Source organism: Propithecus coquereli, unplaced genomic scaffold (genome assembly GCF_000956105.1).
Source record: "Propithecus coquereli isolate 6110/MARCELLA unplaced genomic scaffold, Pcoq_1.0 Scaffold136, whole genome shotgun sequence".
NCBI classification, from domain to species: Eukaryota; Metazoa; Chordata; class Mammalia; order Primates; family Indriidae; genus Propithecus; species Propithecus coquereli.
The window spans coordinates 3,775,898-3,795,213 of NW_012137858.1; the positions used below are offsets into that span (position 1 = coordinate 3,775,898).

Genomic DNA, 19,316 nt, shown 5'->3' on the forward strand with positions numbered 1-19,316 from the left:
CCCCCCCCAGTCCGAGTTTCAAGTTAGAAAATATTTTTTGATATTATAGAAAGTGTTAAAGAAACCATAACTACATTACAGTACCGTTTTCCCTATCCAGGTCTTCTGAAAGCTTTTTGCCACAGTGATATTAAAGAACATTTCAAAGGCCCAAAGTTTAATTTCTATATACTTCAATAGATTTGTAGAGTAAGACCAAAATTGATGAAAATCAAGCACCTACTGAGGGCTTCCTATGTGTAAGGCGTAACAGTGACAATGATAAGAGCTAAGCTTTACTAGGTGCTTACCACACACCAGGCATATTCTCAGTGCCTTACATGTATTATCTTATTTAAATCTCACCCATACGTATCTGTGAGGTAGGTATTCTATCCCCCACTTTAAAGATGAGGAAACTGAAGTACAGAGAGATTAAGTAAATTTCCCAAAGGGATATAACTGGAAAGTGGCAGGCCTGGACTGGGAACCCCAGAAGTCTGACTCCAGAGGCCAAGTCTTTGCTTCACTAGCAGACACTTGGGAGACGCATGGACATAAACACTTTATTCAAACCCTGGAAACACTGCATGATGCACAAAAACAAGCAGGGAAAAAGAATCTGGTTAAGTAGGAAGAGTGGCATGATTCACTTCAGACTGCCATATTATGAGGCACCTAGAGCACAGCTACCTCAATGTCCCCCCTGAGGGAGCCAGCTTCCAAGATGGCCCCAGGGATTCCACCTCCCCTTCTTGGCTTTGTGTACTACCCTCTTACATTGTCTCAGGGTTGGTCTGTATGACCAATACAATATGGCAGAAGTGATGGTATGTGACTACCTAGGCTATGTCATAAAAGGCATTGTGGCTTCCACCTTGCTCTCTTTTGGATCACTTGCTATGGGGGGAGTTAGCTGCCATGTCACGAGGATACTTAACATTATGGAGAAGTGCAGGCAATGAGAAACAGGCATCCAGCCAACGCCCAGCACTAACTCACCAGGCATGTGAGTGAGCCACCCAGGAAGCAAATCCCTCAGCCTCAGCGACATCGTAGCTGAAACTTTGTCAGGGACTATGAGCCAGAAATCCCCAGCAAATTACCTCCTGAATTCTTGACCCACAGAAACCATATGAGATAGTAAATGTTTGTGGTTTTAAACTACTAGGTTTTGAAGTAACTTATTACATACCAGTACATAATTAATACACTCACTAACACTTATTTTATCCTTTTCAGTTAAATGAAATTTTTCAAGCTACCTTAAATCTTTTTTTTAGAATTAGCTAGGGAGAAAAAAGGAAAGAAAGGAGCAAACTTTAATAGGCCCCCCAAAATAGCACATGGACTGAAGGAAGTGACATTTAAACCCTGTTTAAACCTCACGAACCCTGAAAATGCCCTTCAACCTCAACTAGATAGGCAGTTTGACTCCCATTCCACAACCCAGCAGGAAGGGAAAAAAGGTCAACTCCACCACACAGGTTGTTTCGCTTTTAGACATGCCCAGTGATGAAAGTTACATAGTGAGTACAAACAGGAAGACCAAAAAATGCCAGCAAATTAACTTTTCCAACAATAAAATGGCACTTTTCATTACATCATCCCCTGATCAAAAAGCTACAAAGGCCTCAATTCTATAAACAAAGTGGAGGTCTGTGCCTTAGTTTGCCTTAGGGACCTTTCGGAACCTGGAGCCATTTTTTCTCTTTTCACCCTTACTTCCTTCCCATTCCTCCCCTTCCAGGACTTCACACTCCAGCCAAGACGGTTTGCTCATTACTCCTTCCCCATCCCTATCCCCATCCCCACAGTCCCTATGCTTTCCTGCTCCATGATTTTACTCATGACTTTCCCTCTTCCGGGGAGAAAAAAAATCCCAATTCTCTCCTCTTATTCAAATCTTGCTCATTCTTCAGGGCCTACTCAAATCCCTGAAGAATCTTCCCAGACATTACAACCAACAGCAATCTTCCTCCCCGGTGATCTCATACCACTTACTGGCCATACCTCTCACTCACACTGAAGTCTTTTAACAACTTCTCTAGTGTTTAATTTCTTAAGAATCTCCATTTTTGCCATATTTTATCTTGAGGGTAAAAACTACTTTTAGTTTTTTTCCATATCCTCCACAGTACTCGGCTGATGCACAGAAGTGGTCTGAATACAAATAACGTCTGTCTCTTTGTTCAGGGCAAACAAACTCTATTCCGAGTTAAATTTACCTTCTGATTCAATGGAGATATCGTGTCGATGGCAGAATCAACAGGAAAAATCTGAATCCTCTGTTCTGTGTAGGTGTGAAAGTTCAGAAGAGCTGTCACAAGATCTTGGACAAAAGCCAGGGCCTGCCCAGCAATATCCCTCATCTTCAGCTTTAAAATGAAAAGTACACAGTTAAAGTTAATCATCAAATTATTATTCTAACACTACTTTATTAAGTCTGCTTCTAGAGAAAACATTTGAATGCTAGTGTGACTTCTTAAATTCATTTGCTCTCACTTGAATTTCAATATTCCTACCTAAGTAAATTAGAAAGCCACCGATTCGGGCACATACACCTCCTCCACTTAACCTAGACCACTTAAGTGTGCGGTCTACCAACCTACAAGTACAGCTGAAAAAATTAATGCACCCCATAACTGAGTTCCAATGTTATGGATAAGAGATAGCAAAAATCTGTATTACTCATGAACTCAATAAAAAGTAAGTCGCACACTTTGAAGAAATGTATGAGAAAGTAAAGCGAAAGTTAAATGCAATGATTTAGTGCACTAAACAGAGGCCCAAACAACTAATCCTTGTTTCTGGAAAGCCTGGCATACACATGGCTGAAAATAAAAACATGTACTTCATCCTTTACCTGGTGTCTCCTATTGTGGAGTGGAACGTTCAGAGCGTTATATTGACTATACTCTACAAAACAAAAATAATGTACATTAAGTCTCACTTTATATTTATAGAAAAACATCTTACCTGCAAAATAAGGAATGCTCTGCAGCAAAATCAGCTTTACATAAGAATTTAAAATGATCAACACCACAATCACAGTATAGGAGACTAATGGAATTTATATACAATCAGTGGTTTCTCAAGATAAAGTAATACTTCTAATTTTTTTTAACTTCAGGATTAAAAAAAACAAATCCTGCATTTCCATTTCTAAAAATCATTTGGAATACTTCTTTGGAGACTATCAAGATTACTTAGAAAGGCTCATGCTGTTCTTGCTGTGTTCAGTCTTTCTCCCTCCTAAAATAACCCTGCACACGGCTGCCACACTGATCATCCAAAAATACCACTGTTTTCACGACACGACGCTATTCAAAAATCTATTACTATCTGCCACTGCTGATCCTAATGACTCAATCCTAACTCTCCTGGGATGGTTCCAATATCTTTCTCACAGTGCTCCTTTATACACAAGTCTGTCATCAACCTCTGACAGCCTCCGCACACCTGACCTCACACGTCCTCAACCTCCTTGTTCTAATGATCTGCATCTCTGCTCATCTCTACCCACCACTTCAGCCACTCACACCTGCCCTCCTCTGCCCATGTCCTCAGTCAGAATGACTCCAGTGCCAAAAATCTGATTCTGAAAGTTCCTGTGCCATTCTCACCCAGTTCTCTGTCTCCATTTGCTACTAAATCGCTGTGTATTCCCAGCTTGATCTCCCATCCATCAATACCTCTCTCTTCTCCTATCAGCCCTTTCTTTCAGCCTTGATTATTTTGCTTCCAGGCCTGGACCATCATTTCAACAACGCTTTTGCTAGCACAAAACCAGAGCAAAGTCCACTACAACATAGTCTGCCTAACTTCAGGGGGCTCCAACTCTACTCAGCAATCCATAATTTCACTGCCATGTCCCTATCACACTTCCCACGACACCTATTCCAAATAAGTTCTAAGTCCCTAATGCCATTCCTCCTCTCCTCCCTGTCCCAATAGATGGGATGGCCTCCCCACTACTATGCCAAGATGAACAGAGCCAAGGTGAAAGGGTTCTTATGCTCCCCACCCGTCATCTCAGGGTCCATGGCTCACATACCCTCCTCCAGGGCCCTTAGCAACAGCTGCTTCTGACTGGCTGGCCCATCAATCACTCCTTCCTCCTATCTTTTGTATCACCTCATTCCCAAAAAAGCATTTGTTGCAGCTCATTTGACATTATCTCCACAATGAGTTCTTTTCTTTCCTTTTATCATACGTAATTCTCTGCCCTCGCCCCATCCTGCACATGCAGCCTTTTCTTTTACTTTGCTAGCCTGTCGGGCTCTCATCCTTTTCCAGTTCCTTCACTCCCACTGCTTTAAAATCAGCATTGTTCTGCCTGTTTCCTCAGCACCTATTCACTTCTAATCCGTGTGCTAGTAATCTGGTGTCCACCTATACCCTGAAAGGAAGTGCTCCTCTCAAACGATAACAGTTCTCTTGAAGTCACAAAATCCAGCCACCAAACCCAGTTGATTAACCACCATCATCTTTTAACCTCTCCACAGCAATGCGCAGAGCTAACCTGCGCCACCAGGTTGAAACTCTCCCTCCTCTAGCTTCTATCTCAGCCCATTTCCACAGCCCCTGCCCTCCTGATCTCTGAGAGGGAGAACTCTCCAAGGACCCTGCACAGGCCTCATGGCACCGTGCACCCACCGCCCCAACATGGGAGCTCATCCAGCCCGAGAAGGTCAGCACCAGTTTCTCTGCCAAGGTCTAGTCTTTTATTTATAAGTGCACACACCAATAGTTAGATAGATACACATCCATCTGCCTGTCAGAACACTAAACAACAACAATAAACCTGCTCCCACTTACCTCTTTTATTTCCTGCTTCCCCCTCACTGCCTCCTCCCTCTTCCATGCCTCCTTCAAAGGGCCATGCTGTTCTTTCTCCCTCCACAAGATCTTCTGCATCTCCCTGACAACCCGGGCTAAGCCTTCATAACAGGACACCAGGACAATCAAAATAATAGCCTGAGCCTTCCTCCTCCCACTCTAGGGTAATCTATACTCTATTGCCAGATTAACCTTGTGAATATAAAAATCTCATCATGATGTTCCCTGGCTCAAAAACCTCTCCAACAACCCCACTGCCTTGTGAATAAGGTTCCCAGTCCCTTACCCTAGAACTCTAGGGTCCAGTCCCATCCTCCCTTTCAGAACTTACCCGTCATTGCCCTCCACTTCCCACCAGCACACCCTAGTCTCCTGTCATACTGAATTATGGTTGTGATGGCACCTTTCGTCCTATATACCACACTTCGTGCAATTCCCTGGCTGTTTTCCTTCATTTCTGCCCAATAAAACCTGCACGTGCATCCAGGCCAGGCTGAAAGCATACTTCTGGCAAGAATTCCCCAAACAATGCCAGCAGCAGTAATGTCTCCTTCCTCTGAAACTCCAAGAGGGGCTTCATGACACAGTCTAGTTTATATTCTAGGCAATTCTATATTTATCTTTGCCCAACTAGACTATAAACTTCTTGAAGGTAGAGATTTTTGTCTTATAAATTTTTGCATCCCTTACACTACCCACTCATCTAGGCACTCAGCAAATGATCTTCAAATATTTTAAGACTAAAAGTAGTAACCCACATGTGACATGATAAGGACCTAAAACACAGTGACTAGTACTAGAAAAAGGATAAATCCCAGATTCAGAAGAAAATTATTAGAATCTAATGAATAACTGCTACAAATATTAAAGGGAAAATGTAATGCCAAGGTTTCAAACCCAGTGAATCAAAGTAGGCCAGTGCTATTTACACTAATGTAGAAACTAGAAACAGGTGTTGTTTTCAAAGGGGCATTTATGTTTTTGATATAATTACTACATAGGCTGATTTTAATGCTACATCACACTGCTATCTTTCTTTGATTTCTTTCTTTTCCTCTTTTTTTAGGTCTTCCCTAAGAAAAATTTAGGGGAAGTAAAAAATTAATTTCAACCACGTTATTGTAGAAAAAGGAAACATGTATTAATTTCAATGTAGGTTTCAAAAGCCAAACAATAAAATATTTTATTTGCTTTCAAGGTTTTGACTTAATTCTTATCAAAAATTATAAATTTGGCACCTATTACACATGTTTTGTTGCTCTTGGGAGTGTAAATTACCAGACCATTGCCAGAAAGGAAGGAGTAAGAAGTAGGGCTTACCCGAGTCAGCTTCCTAACTATAACTGGGGGTTGACCAACAGGTAGGAGATACCGGGCTGAGACATCAGTTTAACAAGATCCACCTTCCATCACCAACCCCACCCCCATGAATAACAACTTTCCTTTTTTTTTTTTTTTTACCCTTTTTGAATAAAACAACTTTTCTTGTAAAAATATTCAACTCCTTTATGAGCGGGTTGGTTTTACTTTGGGATATGCTAAATACATGCAATTAAAAAATGTGTGGATTTGGGCTTCTTCTAGGAAGACTGGCTTTGTAGTAGTTATATGACAATTTAAAATCTTCCTATGAAATATGAGGACCAAAGCTGAACAAAAGAACAAAAACAAAGCAATCCTCTATTGGGCCAATTATATTTACTGCCAAATACATTAGAAATTATTTTAATTAGTCAGCTACCACAGAGATGTTCAAAGTTGCAAATAATGGAAAACAGTACATAATACCTACTTGTATCATTGAAAGGTACTTTTTCACTGATGATTGATAAGGATTCCTCTAATCTACCTGACAAATCTTCATGAAGATTCTTTAACTGTAATTGACTGAAAGAAAAAAAATACAAAGCCACATTATCACCAATCATAGAGTGAATCCTCATTTGCTTGTTACCTTAACAGCTGGTATTAGGCTTTCAGAGAATTGTGCCTGACATCTGGGACACTTCTAATGGAAAGTTATTAAAAGATGAAAATAAGAAAAACACCAAGCCTGGATTCTAAAGTCCCTGAGACTTCTGTAGAACGAAGGGTAAGTTTGGAAGAATTTATCACAGTCCCAGGATAGTATACAACCTTATTTCCTCAAGCTCAAAGTAATCTCAGAGCCACTTCAAAATCATAATTTTTTCTCATTACAACACATAAATGTTTATTCAAGTATCACTGTGAAGTTTTTTTTTTAAGTACATATTATATCAGATTTTTTTTCTTTGAGCTCAAAAGCTGACAATTTCTGTTTTTGATTCGACTATGAGCACAGGTACACATCTAACAATGCATGTAATTCTACCAATGCAACTAAATTGAAGTGAGAAATTCACTTGATCGATCCTATTGGAGTATGTCTTTACCACGCATTACTAAATAATATTTTAAGATTTAGATATATCCAAATTAGATCACATAACCTCTATTTTATCCAAAATGTACCATTAAAAGGTTGGGACAGTGATTATTAGTCAGCTTTCCTGCCTGGGACTATCAGAGGGCCCCTCTGTTTAGAGGAGTTTGAAACAGAAAGTACCCAGTCCTCAGTACAGGAGCCCCAGAACACTATCTGCCATGGCCCAAAACACCTGCAGACTGAGGACTAATGAACAAACCACTCTATCAAGAATGTCTGAAGCCCCAGAGATCCCAGAACTGAAAAGGACCCTGGAAATTACATACTCCCTACTCCCATCTCCTCATTTCAAATGTGAGACGGTTAAGACAGAGGAGTTACTAAAACCAAAACTCAAGTCTTCTGAGTCTTACTTCAAGAGCTGCTTTGGAATTCAAGTTTCCACATACCATTCTTCTGTTCGAAGTCGACATTCCTTGGCCTCCTTTTCTAGAGTCTGAGATTTTACCTGCATTTTCGAAGAAAGAGAAAAGCAGATGGCTCAGACTACAGATGGGAGCACACTTAGGAGATGCTGCAGGCAACGGTCTCAACTGGAATGACTAACTCTGTGTTCTATAAAGTGCAGAGATGATTTACAAAAGCCTTAACTATTTCTTAAAGTGCTCTCACAAACGGGGAGGCTTACTTCTAGTTTAGCCTTGTCATTCTGCAGTTTCTCAATGGTTTCCATGTACTTCCGGGTCAGGCCATCAACCACAGCTTGGTGCTGGGCCGCTTCTGTCTCCAGATCAGCCAGCCGACTCCTCAGCTCTGCTTCCACATGCTTGTGCTGTTCATCAGCTTCAAAAAACTGCAAAGAAAAGACCATTTTCTCTTCTCACAATATCCTAATATACATAAATGAGAAAAAACCCAGCAGTGACTATCCACTGAGCAACTCTCATATGGTTCCATATGCTGACTGCACTAAACTTGCACAGGCATTATCTCCTTCAATCCTCACAGTAATCAGAGCTATACTATGGTTATCCCTCTTTACAGATATGGAAACTGAAGCTTAAAAGGGTTACCTAACTTGCCTAATGTCTCATAGTTAAAATACAGTGGAAATGGGATTTAACAAAGGAAAGCCATTCCAAAGCCTGCACCTCTTTCCTCTCATCTCATGGATTTCTATTTCAAACAATTTATGGCCCAAATAAAATTCAACTGATCAGGGTATAACTTTTCTACTAGGCTAACTTCCAAAATGAAATAATCGACATTAAAATAGGTGGTATTCCTAAAACAGGTAAAGCTTTTTCCCTTAATGAGAGTCCAATACTAATTAAGAAATATAAATACTTAGACACAAAATACACTGAGGTCAAAAGCTCATTTTTCAAAAGTTTTCAAAGAATGAGAATTAGCACATTTATTTTTCACCATTTGACAAAAAAAAAAAAAACAGGAGGTATAGTTGGATACACTACATTACGACTATACTCAATGGTTTGGAAGCAGACACTGGCGTTTTCAACATTCCAAAAATGCCTGCGGTGAGTGAGGCCCTGTCCTGGGGCTAAGCATACAACATACGTGGTCCATACCCTCACAGACCTTATAGTCTAACTGGGGTACAGAAGAAAACTCATAGAACATCGATGAATTAAAAAGCAAAGACTACTTATTGATAAGCCCTCATTTAAATGATCATCCAATCACTTCTGGTATAAAATGAATAGTGCCCAGTATATTTCTGCATCGTTAAGTTATAAAGCTAATCTGCTGTACTCCAAACAAATGCATACAGCACTTCAAAGCACACATCCACACAAAGATATGTGTGAGATTTAAGAAAAGAATAAATGACACTGACATATATACTTAAAGACCATAGGAGACATTAAAACGCCCACACAGACAAAAAACACTTTATGTGCATTGGATTTTCCACACTCTAGTTCATATGACCAATTTTTTAAATTGATATGGAAAAACAGAAAGATTCCCTCACTTGTATGTGCAACCGTTCATTTTCTTCTATCTTCTTTTGCAGATCTTCATCAAAGACACTCTTCTGCTCTTGACTCAACTGAGAAGAAGATTCTCCACTTTTCTGATGGAAAGAATAAGTTATGTCCACATAACTTTCATCCTTTAGAGAAACATCCTAAGGTACACAGATTCTCTAGCACCTTAGTAGCTTGTCTCTTCTACGTGTTCACCATTTTCAAACAATCCTGCAAAAGGTATACAGTCCATCATTTAACTTTTCCTATGGGATACAAGTTGGAACTGCAAATATTGCAATGGGCAGGAAAGTTTTTAAAAAAGAGAGAGAAAAGAACAGATAAGGCTCACTACTTTCTTTGCAGATGAATTCAGGAGTAGCTCTGTTGGAAGACAGAGCAAACCCAGAAAGCTAGCAATATAAACATGCAATAAATATTTTAATTTGGTCTTTTGCTTTGGGAAATGAGAGTTTTAGCAATTCCATAAGTCTGAATTATTAAACCCCATTAAGAAATTGTAATAAATTATGTAACAGCATCCACAAAGATAAGTTTACATCAAAGCCCATATAAATTTCTAAATTTAAAAAGAAAACCACATAAAATAAAGCTATTATAAATAAACATAAGAAAAAAGCTCAAAGATTAATTAAAATCCCTTGCTTTTGGTTTTTTACTAATAAATAACTTTTTCTACATAGAAGAATAGTACTATTTAAAAGATCTAATAATGAACATTTGTTTTCATGTAATACATAGAACTGAGACTATTCCAGGAACAGTCTAACAATGAAACTGTGTCTAGACATCTGTCACCACCCTTTCTTTTTCGTACCCTCACTCCTCACTTAAAATGAAGTCACATACTGATCCAATGTGATCAGTGATTAAAAAGCCCTTTAAAAATGAAGCAGCTATATTAAAAAAACATTAAATATGCACGAACACAAGACACGCATAAGGAACACTGCTGAATGACATATGTGGGGTCCTCAGTGCTTCCAAATTTAGAAAGCTTTAATTAAAATTAATATACAAGTCACACCAAGCCTCTACTAAACAGTCCCAGGCAGGGACATTAATAACCTGGGGAGCATGTTTGAAGCCTAGATGGCTATTCCCTCCCCCATCCATCTTTGAGAATTTCCAGGACATGTGTATTTTGACAAAGTTTCCCAAATGCTTCTAATACATACCAGTTATACCTTCTCTGTCCCTCCACCCCCCTTTTTTGAACACTACCACTCTACAGAATCCTCTCACAGAGGGGAAACAACATATGGAAAAGGTATTAACATAGAATTCTGGCAACTTCCCAATACACGGCAAATATGGGCCTAGGCATTTTTACATGATCCCATTTAATCCTTACAACAAACATGAAAGTCTCATCCCCACTTTGCTGATGGAGAAGCTGAGGTTGCAAGGTTAAAAATTTTGCCTAAAGTCATAGATTTATAAACGGCAGGCAAAGAATTCTAGCCTGGGCTTAATTCCAAAGCCTGTGCTCTTCCCTCCACACCGCACTGCTTCAGAGTCACTGTGTGCTTTCTTTCCTTCCCTCCTATCCATTCTATTGTTAACTGCCTCAGTCTACTCATTTGTGGAGTGTTGTTCTATATACAAGATTTAAAGACTCAATCACTAACTCCTACCCTTAGGAAAAAGGTAACTTCTTAATTACAGAATGTTCAAAGTACCGGATCAAACATCTCAGAACAGTAAGAATCTTGCCTCACCATATAAAACCATAAGGGAAAAAATTTATCTTTAAATCTCAGAACAAGAATACCAAATTGGCCTCATAATAAACCCTAAGAAAATACATCTGCAGTGAACTTACAAACCTAAGGTATGAATGCTGCAACTGCTATTTTCTTATGAGTAGTTACACTTTCACAATATCTCTCATTTTATTTGCCCTACCTTGAGTTAATGGCAATTTGTTATAAGTAAGATATCATCCATTTTGACCAATATGAGTTAAACCATTGACTTTTCTCAGCCACTAATCAACTATGTATGCGTTTGTTCCTAATAAATTCTTTAAAACTGACTTTCATATGAAAATGTCCCTAACACCTAGTATATATTAATAGTAAATGTCTGCTTTTTTGACTCAATATCCAGATGTATCAACGGAACATTAGAGGATGTGAAAGTGGGGTCTTCTGTTAAAACTAGGATGGCCTGTAGATGTCTGTGCCTAATGACAAGGTCACATTAACCTGCCTTTATTTGAACCTACCTTGTTTTTCTTGCCCCGGGGTTCACTTAGAGATAGTTCATCTTGAAGCAGCTCTACCCTCTTGGCGAGCTGCAGATTCCGAAAAGTCAGGCTGTCCATCTCCTGTTGCAGTTTTCTCAAAGACTGATCCTTCATTTTCAGTTGTTCCTATATCAAAGTGAAAACAGACCATTCCTCACAGTTCAGCCCTAAGGTTTAGAAATAATAATAATAAAAATTTTTGTTTCACCAAAATATAATCAAAACCTCTTGCTTTAGGGAATTCAAGTTTTATGTTTATCGCTGTAGCTTTTATGTTTTTAGCTCTGTTCTGTGAAAAAAAAAAAAAAATCATCTTCTGGCCAAACCAAGTAAATTTAAAAAGAAAATAAAAAGAGCATTTGCTGAAATAACATATCATCATCAACTTAAAATAAAATATCCACAGCTCTATGTTGTTATATCTATGGCAGTGAACAGACACAAAGCCTGAGGCTACAAGTTTATAAACTCAAATTTTTAAAGAGAACTTCACACTTACTAATGATTCCCTTCAGTGAGCAAGAATGGGAAAAAATATATTTATATTCCTTTTTTTCTATAAATTCCCCCCAATTTAAATTAGTAAAGATAAAGTCCTTTCAACACATTTAATTCTACTTTAACTATTCTGATATATCAAAGACAAACATCAATATTATCATAAAAAAAATATTTTCAGACAATGTATTCACTGATAAACACAGATGGCCACATACTACTGTTTATTAAAAGAAATGAGTGTTTCCACTTTTATTACTTCCACTGAAACAAACAGTTATAAAGCCAAGAAGAGGTCATGTTTTAAGGAATAGATGATTTAACTACATTGAAACAGCAACCTTAAAACCATAGGCTGGTGTCTATAATCTACTGATATTATTTTCATGTTCAAAGCAGTGCTAGAACAATAGAACAATATGCTCCCATTAAATAGAAAAACATTTTTCTTTTCTACAGTTTGTTTAGTAAGTCCTTAATTTTCACTTGAAGTTCAAAGGTAAACTTAGGCCCAGCCCATGTCCAAATTATCATTTCAAATTAAAGAAATTCAAATCAATGAATATTTACTATATCCACAGTTCATTAAAGAGGCAAAACCAATAAAATCAAAAGCCTACTGTAACAAAGGACATCCTAACATTCCTGTCTAGCAAACTGGCAAATTGTCACCTTACTACAATTATAATGATCACTGTAATAAATAGTAAAACGAAAAGTAATTTCTTTACATTCTTACAATTAATTATCACTAGTTGACTAATGTTCCAACTCCATTAACCAATCATTAATTTCAGGAGACATCTGAACCAACCTCTCTTTAAACTCCAGTTTCTGCAATGGGATGATAATGTTATCTAGCCTCAGAGTTGTTGTCAACACTAAATGAGAAAATGGATACAAAGTATTTAGCAAAACACCTGGCACACTGAGTGCTCAACAGATGGAACAAAGTGCCACAGTCACCACTGCCACCACTGTTGCCACCATCGCTACCATCACAGAGTTAATCAAACACAACCAGCAACAGGAGGGTGTCAAACACCAGAGCAGGCTATTATGATAAGCTAGGAAATACTTTCCCCAGCAATAGGTTTAAACACTATTAGGAGAGCTGGTGATCATTTCTTCAGAGATTTTGGGAAAACAGTAACATGACTAACAAATCCTAACTAGAAAGCTTTTTTAATAATTTTGGCTTGGGTCTAGAGAGCTTCGGAAGTATGGGTGGGGTGTTCTGAATCATCTCAGCCCTGAGACTGTGGTAACAGTGCCTGAGGAGAGGACAGTCTCAGAGACATATTTTCTTAATGTAGGGTCCAACACTGGCTACGTAAAAAGACATATTTCTGGGGCTTAGTTATCTGAGTGGAGCCACCTACGTTAAACTACTGGTTGGGGGCTACTCCAGAAAAAGACCAGAGTAAAAGGAATCCTAAATCCCATCAGTCTAAAGAGAGGAGAGGGAGCAAGAAAGAGAGAGAGGGTGAAAGAGTGAGGTAGGCAGTATATTTAACTGAAACTTGGCCAATCCACACCCTAGAATTAATTTATCCATTTAAAATATCACTAAGCAATATTTATTACATGCCTACTGGAATGAGGTAGAGACAAATTCTTCATCTCCTATCATATCCCCTCAGTTAACAAAGGTGCTGATGATAAAATGTATCACTCGGAGTGTCCTGATTAACACAGATGATTACTATTAAGTAGCTCAACTAAAGGCAGGATTAATGGAAATGATCCACACATTCAAATCCATTTATTAGGGACCTACCATCTGCTGAGGGCTGAGGATACAAATATGAATGTGGCATAGGCTCCCTCAGAGTGCTATCTAATGATGACGACAGACAAGGAGCCCCATTAGTCCAGAGGAGCTGAGCTAAATAAAGATTTTGAAGTATAGGAGAAATTAGATAAAGTCAAATCATACTTTTTTGGTAATTTTTAACCAAAGAAATCAAAGTACATCATATTCACACCTAAGCAAGTTAATGACAAAAACCTGTATTACCATCCCCTGTCTCTAGTGAATCAGTGTCAGAGCTGGGACTTTAACCCAGAAAACCAGCTGAATTCCCAGCTTTGAGTACCACCACTCACTCACTGAACCCTCACGATATAAATATCCTGTTGCATACCTTTAAAGCAGCAGAATTTGCTTGTTCATCCACAACACCTTTTTTCAGGACCTGATTCTGAGCCCGAAGCTGAAAACAGAGAAAGTAGTAATTAATTTTAATATAAAGCAATCAGTTATATCAAGGAAATAGCTTAAACTATTTTACAGGGATCATGACACTGAGTAAATGTCTCCTCACACATATATAAGAACAAAAAAAACTAGCCTCAAAGATGGTAACAGATACCATAACACACCATTTTACAGATAAGGACACACAGGCTACGTTGCCCAATGACATAAAACTAATCAATGGCAAAAGTAGGACTAAAATCCATGTTTCCCAATTTCTAGTGCATCATCCTTTCTATGAAACCATGTCCCTAAATAAAATACAATAAATAACAGGGTACTGAATTTGCCATTTTTCTTAAAATTCTGGCACACCATTCATTTGTAAAATACATACAACTGGACTAATTATGAAACAAGAATTGTACAGAAAATCAAAATGTGGGCCATCAACATTCCCAGTGGGACACTGTGCCTACCATTACACATGCAAATGTCATCATTAATGATGGCCAAAGGAATGACAGACATGTTATCAGGCATCAGCTGAGGCAGTGTACAAAAGCAACTAAGAAGGCTCAATTTAATAATTAACATCTGCTTACATTTGAATGCTTATTACATAGCAGACACCATCCTAAGTACTTTCCAAGTATTACCCCATCTAATCCTCACAGTCCTGTGAAGTAGGTACTCTAATTATCTCCATTTTACAGATAAGGAAACTGAGGCACCGAGAAGTTAAGCAGCAATGCTGAGATTCAGACCCTACCAGTTTGGACTCCAGATTCATAATGCCAATTAGATAATACTGGCTACTTTTTTACAAAACTACGTTTAAGTGAGAAAAGCAGTGAGCTGGAGAGATGGGGGAAGCCTTTGGAGAAAGAGGTAAAAATTGGGCTTTTTTTCATAGTTAATTTTAAAAATTGAGGTATAGCTTTATTTTATATGAAGCATACAAATCAAAAATTATACAGCTTAATAAATTTTTACTTAATGTATACATTACTATGTATACATCTACTAGTTACTTATGTAACTACCACTGGCAGGGTTTTAAAAGATAAAATTCACTTCTGTAGTAAGAATAAAGTATTCTCAGCAAAGAGAACACAGAGCATGTTAAGTATAGATACATAAGTCCACTGTAGCCAAAGCAAAAGGTTTACACACTAACATTTTGAGGGCTCAGAGACCATGAAAGACCAGGTTCTTCTCCAAGAAACTGAAAGAATGGGATAATTTTATCTATAAGCTTTAAAAAAAAAAATCTATTTCTAATTCTGTATACCTCAGATCTGTCTCCTGAGAACAGAGAACAGAAATGACTCTTTTCTGTGCCAAAAGAGTAGGAATATTTGAATGCTAAATCTTAAACTGAGTATTTAAAACTCAATAGAAAATTTAGCTAAGATTCTAAAATGAAAAGAACACTGCAGGATATTCAACAGTTGGAGCAAAAGACAGACTCAAAAATGAGCATCTTCTATTTTTAGAAAGTTAAAGATCACAGTTCATTACCACAATAGAAAGCAGACCCAAATCTTTGCTTTGCCATTTACTAGACTATATAAACTTGGGGAATTCACTTAACCTTCCTAAGCTTTAGCTACATGGTCTATAGAATGGGTAAGCACACTACTCTTTCTTCTTCTGAGGCCTTTGTGAGAACCAGACAAGAAACCTACGTCAAAGTACTTACTAAACGATAAAATGGTCCACAAATGGACCATTATCATCAGAGTGGACTCAAAGGGACAACAGATACATTTATTACAGTTTGCCTGGTGTAAGACATTGTACTAAATGATACGGGGGAGACAAAGAAGTAAAAGATGTAGTCCCTGTTTCCAAAGAACTTGCAATTTAAAAGAGAAGATAAAATACTAAAAGATAACTAATGATACTAGTATTTCCTGCTTTAAAAAAAAAAAAAAAAGTAGCATAGACCGGGCCCAGTAACTCATGCCTGTAATCCCAGTGCTTTGGGAGGCCAAGGCAGGAGGATCACTTGAGATCAGGGATTTGAGACCAGCCTGGGCAGCATAGCAAGACCCTGTCTCTGCAAAAAATAGAAAAATGAGCTGCACGTGGGGGCATGTACCTGTAGTCCTAGCTACATGGGAGGCTGAGGCAGGAGGATTGCTTGAGTCCAGGAGTTTGAGGTTGCAGTGAGCTATGATGATGCCACTGCACTCCAGGTTGGGCAACAGAGTGAGACCATGTCTCACAAAAAAATAAAAATAATAATAAAAAGTAGCATAGACATTAACTTCTCTAGAATAAGGGTTGACAAACTAAGGTCCAAGAGCCAAACTGGATTGCTACTTGTTTTAAAGTTTTACTGGAACACAGCTGCACTCATTTATTTACCTATTGTGTATGGCTGCTTTTGAGCTACAATGGAAGAGATGAGTAGTTGCAACAGAAACTACTATGACTCCAAGCCTAAAACATTTACTATTTGTCCCTTTACAGAAAAACTCTGGGGACCTCTGCTCTAGTTCGAAAGAGAGAAATACTACTTTAATGTTGACTTCCATGATGTAGTGTTCCACTTTTTAAGCAATATCAACATACTCTGAATAATGTGCTACCCAGATAGCAGAATATAATAAATACTTTAAATATTTTCAAACCCATATAGCCAAAAAATAGCAATTCTACTTCAGTGCTTTTATTTCATAAGCCTGCCCTAACTTTGATCAATAATCTCTTATGCTTTCTTTGTGTGATATTTAGAACTCCTAATGACTGCTTCAAAGACTAGGGATGAAGTTTGAAGTCCATTGAGCTGATAATTTTCTGTAGGATCAGAACAACTAAACCAACCACAGCAACTAAAAAAAAAAAAAAAAAGAACTTCACCTTTCATTTCTATGGCACACTGAAGACTATTTAAAGCAAACTGAATAGCCTACTTTGTTAAAAAGCAAAATGAAACTTTCAAATTACTCCTGTTTAGAATTTACTATAACAAAAAATAATTTTGATTTTCCTTTGAAAAATATTGTTTACTCAACTGATAACTCGAATGTGGTTTCAATGAAACTTCTTAACAGAAAATGTACCTCTTTTAGAAATATTTATCTAATATTCCTTTCTATTACTTAGTAGGCAGACAAGGATGATGATGGTAACATTGGCATACTCTATTGCCATTTTAACTACCCTTTGTGGCACTAGATGTTTTTCTGCATTTCAGCATCACTATTGCCACTCCTATTGCATTACTGAATGAGAAGCTTGTCAAATGCTGATTCTGCTATGATCAATCTGATCTTCTAGAATCTATTTTTCTCCTCACAGCATTCACCACATTCATAGCAAATGTATAGTATTTCTGTTTTATAATAGAGGTACAAGATCACCAGATGGGTCACTAATATCTCTAAAAGATAAGTGTGAAGACTCCAATGCACATGATGTAACTAAGAAACAATTGCTCTGAAGTCTCTATCAGGACAGAAAAACTCTCCTGAAGACAATACAGTCTATTTCCAGCAGGTGTGCACCAATCTCTTCTGTTCCATTCAGTGGAGAAATAGTACCTCTGAATCCCAACTCTGAAGCCCTCTTAATCCTTTTAAACCTCATTTTTCCTTGTTTTGTAATCTTCTGATTAGTTTTACCTTCACTTTGAATGCACAGTCCCTATTCACTTTGGCCAACCAAATGCCACCTGTTCTTCTAGGAGCCTTTTTTATTTTTTAAAATTTTTTAAGAAACAAGGTCTCACTCTGCTGCCTAGGCTAGGGTGCAGTGGTGCAATCATAGTTCACTGTAGCCTCAAACCCCTGGGCTCAAGCCATCATCCTTTCTCAGACTCCCAAAGCGCTAGGATTATGAGTTTGAGCCACCATGCCCTGCCTTAGGAGCCTATTTCTTACCTCAGGTTCTACTTCCTCCATCATTTTTTCCTAATCACTCCCTGTGGCCCACAGTGAGCTTACTCCTCAGATCCTTTGGCTGTTACTAGTAACAAGGTATCTCTTATTAAACTAATCAGTCTTATGCGACTCAACTCAGGACCAAACTATTCAGTTTTAATTTTACTTTTTAACACATTGACTGCCACACTAGAAAAAAGAATTTCTCCTTAGGGCCATGGTGTTTTATTGCAAAAATAGAACAAAAATTTCAAAAACAAAACTATCCTTTCTAATTTAATGAAAAATATGTTATTTTTTATTGTTTTCTGTGCATGGATTATATGCAATTGTCAATATTAATAGTAACAATAAGAACATCAACAAGTAAGATTTTCACAAACCAACTGCAGGGTCTTGCCCAGGGGGCCACCCATCACATAACGTGTATGCTATGGCATGGCAGCATGAGTTGCCCGCACACCACGCAGCTCCCAAGGTAAAGAGATGTGTGAGTTACATATGCTTCACAAGGCCCTGGGCTCATAACTAGTGTGAGTTAAATACAACTCACATGGCAGTTACTGTGTTAAAGTAGTAAACTTTACATTTACTAATCTGTGATTTCTACTCATTTCCCATCTGCCAACTTACACTGTTCTTCATGGCAGAGACTACAGTATACTTCCTTGTAGTTCCTGCCTACAATGAAAGATCAATGCTATAGATAAAGAAGGTACTCAATAAATTTTTAGTTAATTAATCAAATTAAAACTATATACAAAAGGTGTTTAGACGTAATACATTATATAAGAGATTGTCATTATGTTAATAGTTCCCTTTTAAGACCCTTCTCCAAATGATTTGAACTTCATGGTCCTATTGGACACCAAAAATCCACAAAAGCCCTGAGCCTAACTCTCTAATGATCAGTGCCCAGACCTGCTCTATATAACTTTGGTTCTAGAATGGCCCAACCTCAGTCAGGCCTATCACAAAGCTGTTTCTCTAGCTATAGAAAGTGGTTGTAAGTCAACTATGATTTCTCTCATGGCTCTTTGACAATACATGATAGGATAATTGGCCCAAGATTAGGGATTTACTACCTTCAACCACAAACTGTTGGAAGAATTTGTGGGGAAAAAGAGATGAATCACCCATATGCATTTTCTGAGCTGATCCTCAACAATCACCTTTGTTAGAATCATTCTTACATGGCTGTTTTCATGCAATGGACGTTTTGACATTTACA

The 19,316-nt window shown here is 38.0% G+C and overlaps 1 protein-coding gene across 1 annotated transcript in view; it reads right to left on the reverse strand.

The window, feature by feature from the left end:
* Nucleotides 1-19,316, reverse strand: part of PPP1R21 (protein phosphatase 1, regulatory subunit 21) — a 68,018-nt gene that overhangs the window by 43,438 nt on the left and 5,264 nt on the right. Inside the window, exons 2-9 of the mRNA XM_012638854.1 lie at nucleotides 14,140-14,208; nucleotides 11,474-11,620; nucleotides 9,228-9,329; nucleotides 7,917-8,081; nucleotides 7,678-7,736; nucleotides 6,614-6,708; nucleotides 2,846-2,898; nucleotides 2,208-2,357 (exon numbers count right to left, since the gene is read on the reverse strand). Coding sequence (XP_012494308.1) covers nucleotides 2,208-2,357; nucleotides 2,846-2,898; nucleotides 6,614-6,708; nucleotides 7,678-7,736; nucleotides 7,917-8,081; nucleotides 9,228-9,329; nucleotides 11,474-11,620; nucleotides 14,140-14,208 — 840 coding nt within the window. The remainder of the gene's footprint in view (nucleotides 1-2,207; nucleotides 2,358-2,845; nucleotides 2,899-6,613; nucleotides 6,709-7,677; nucleotides 7,737-7,916; nucleotides 8,082-9,227; nucleotides 9,330-11,473; nucleotides 11,621-14,139; nucleotides 14,209-19,316) is intronic.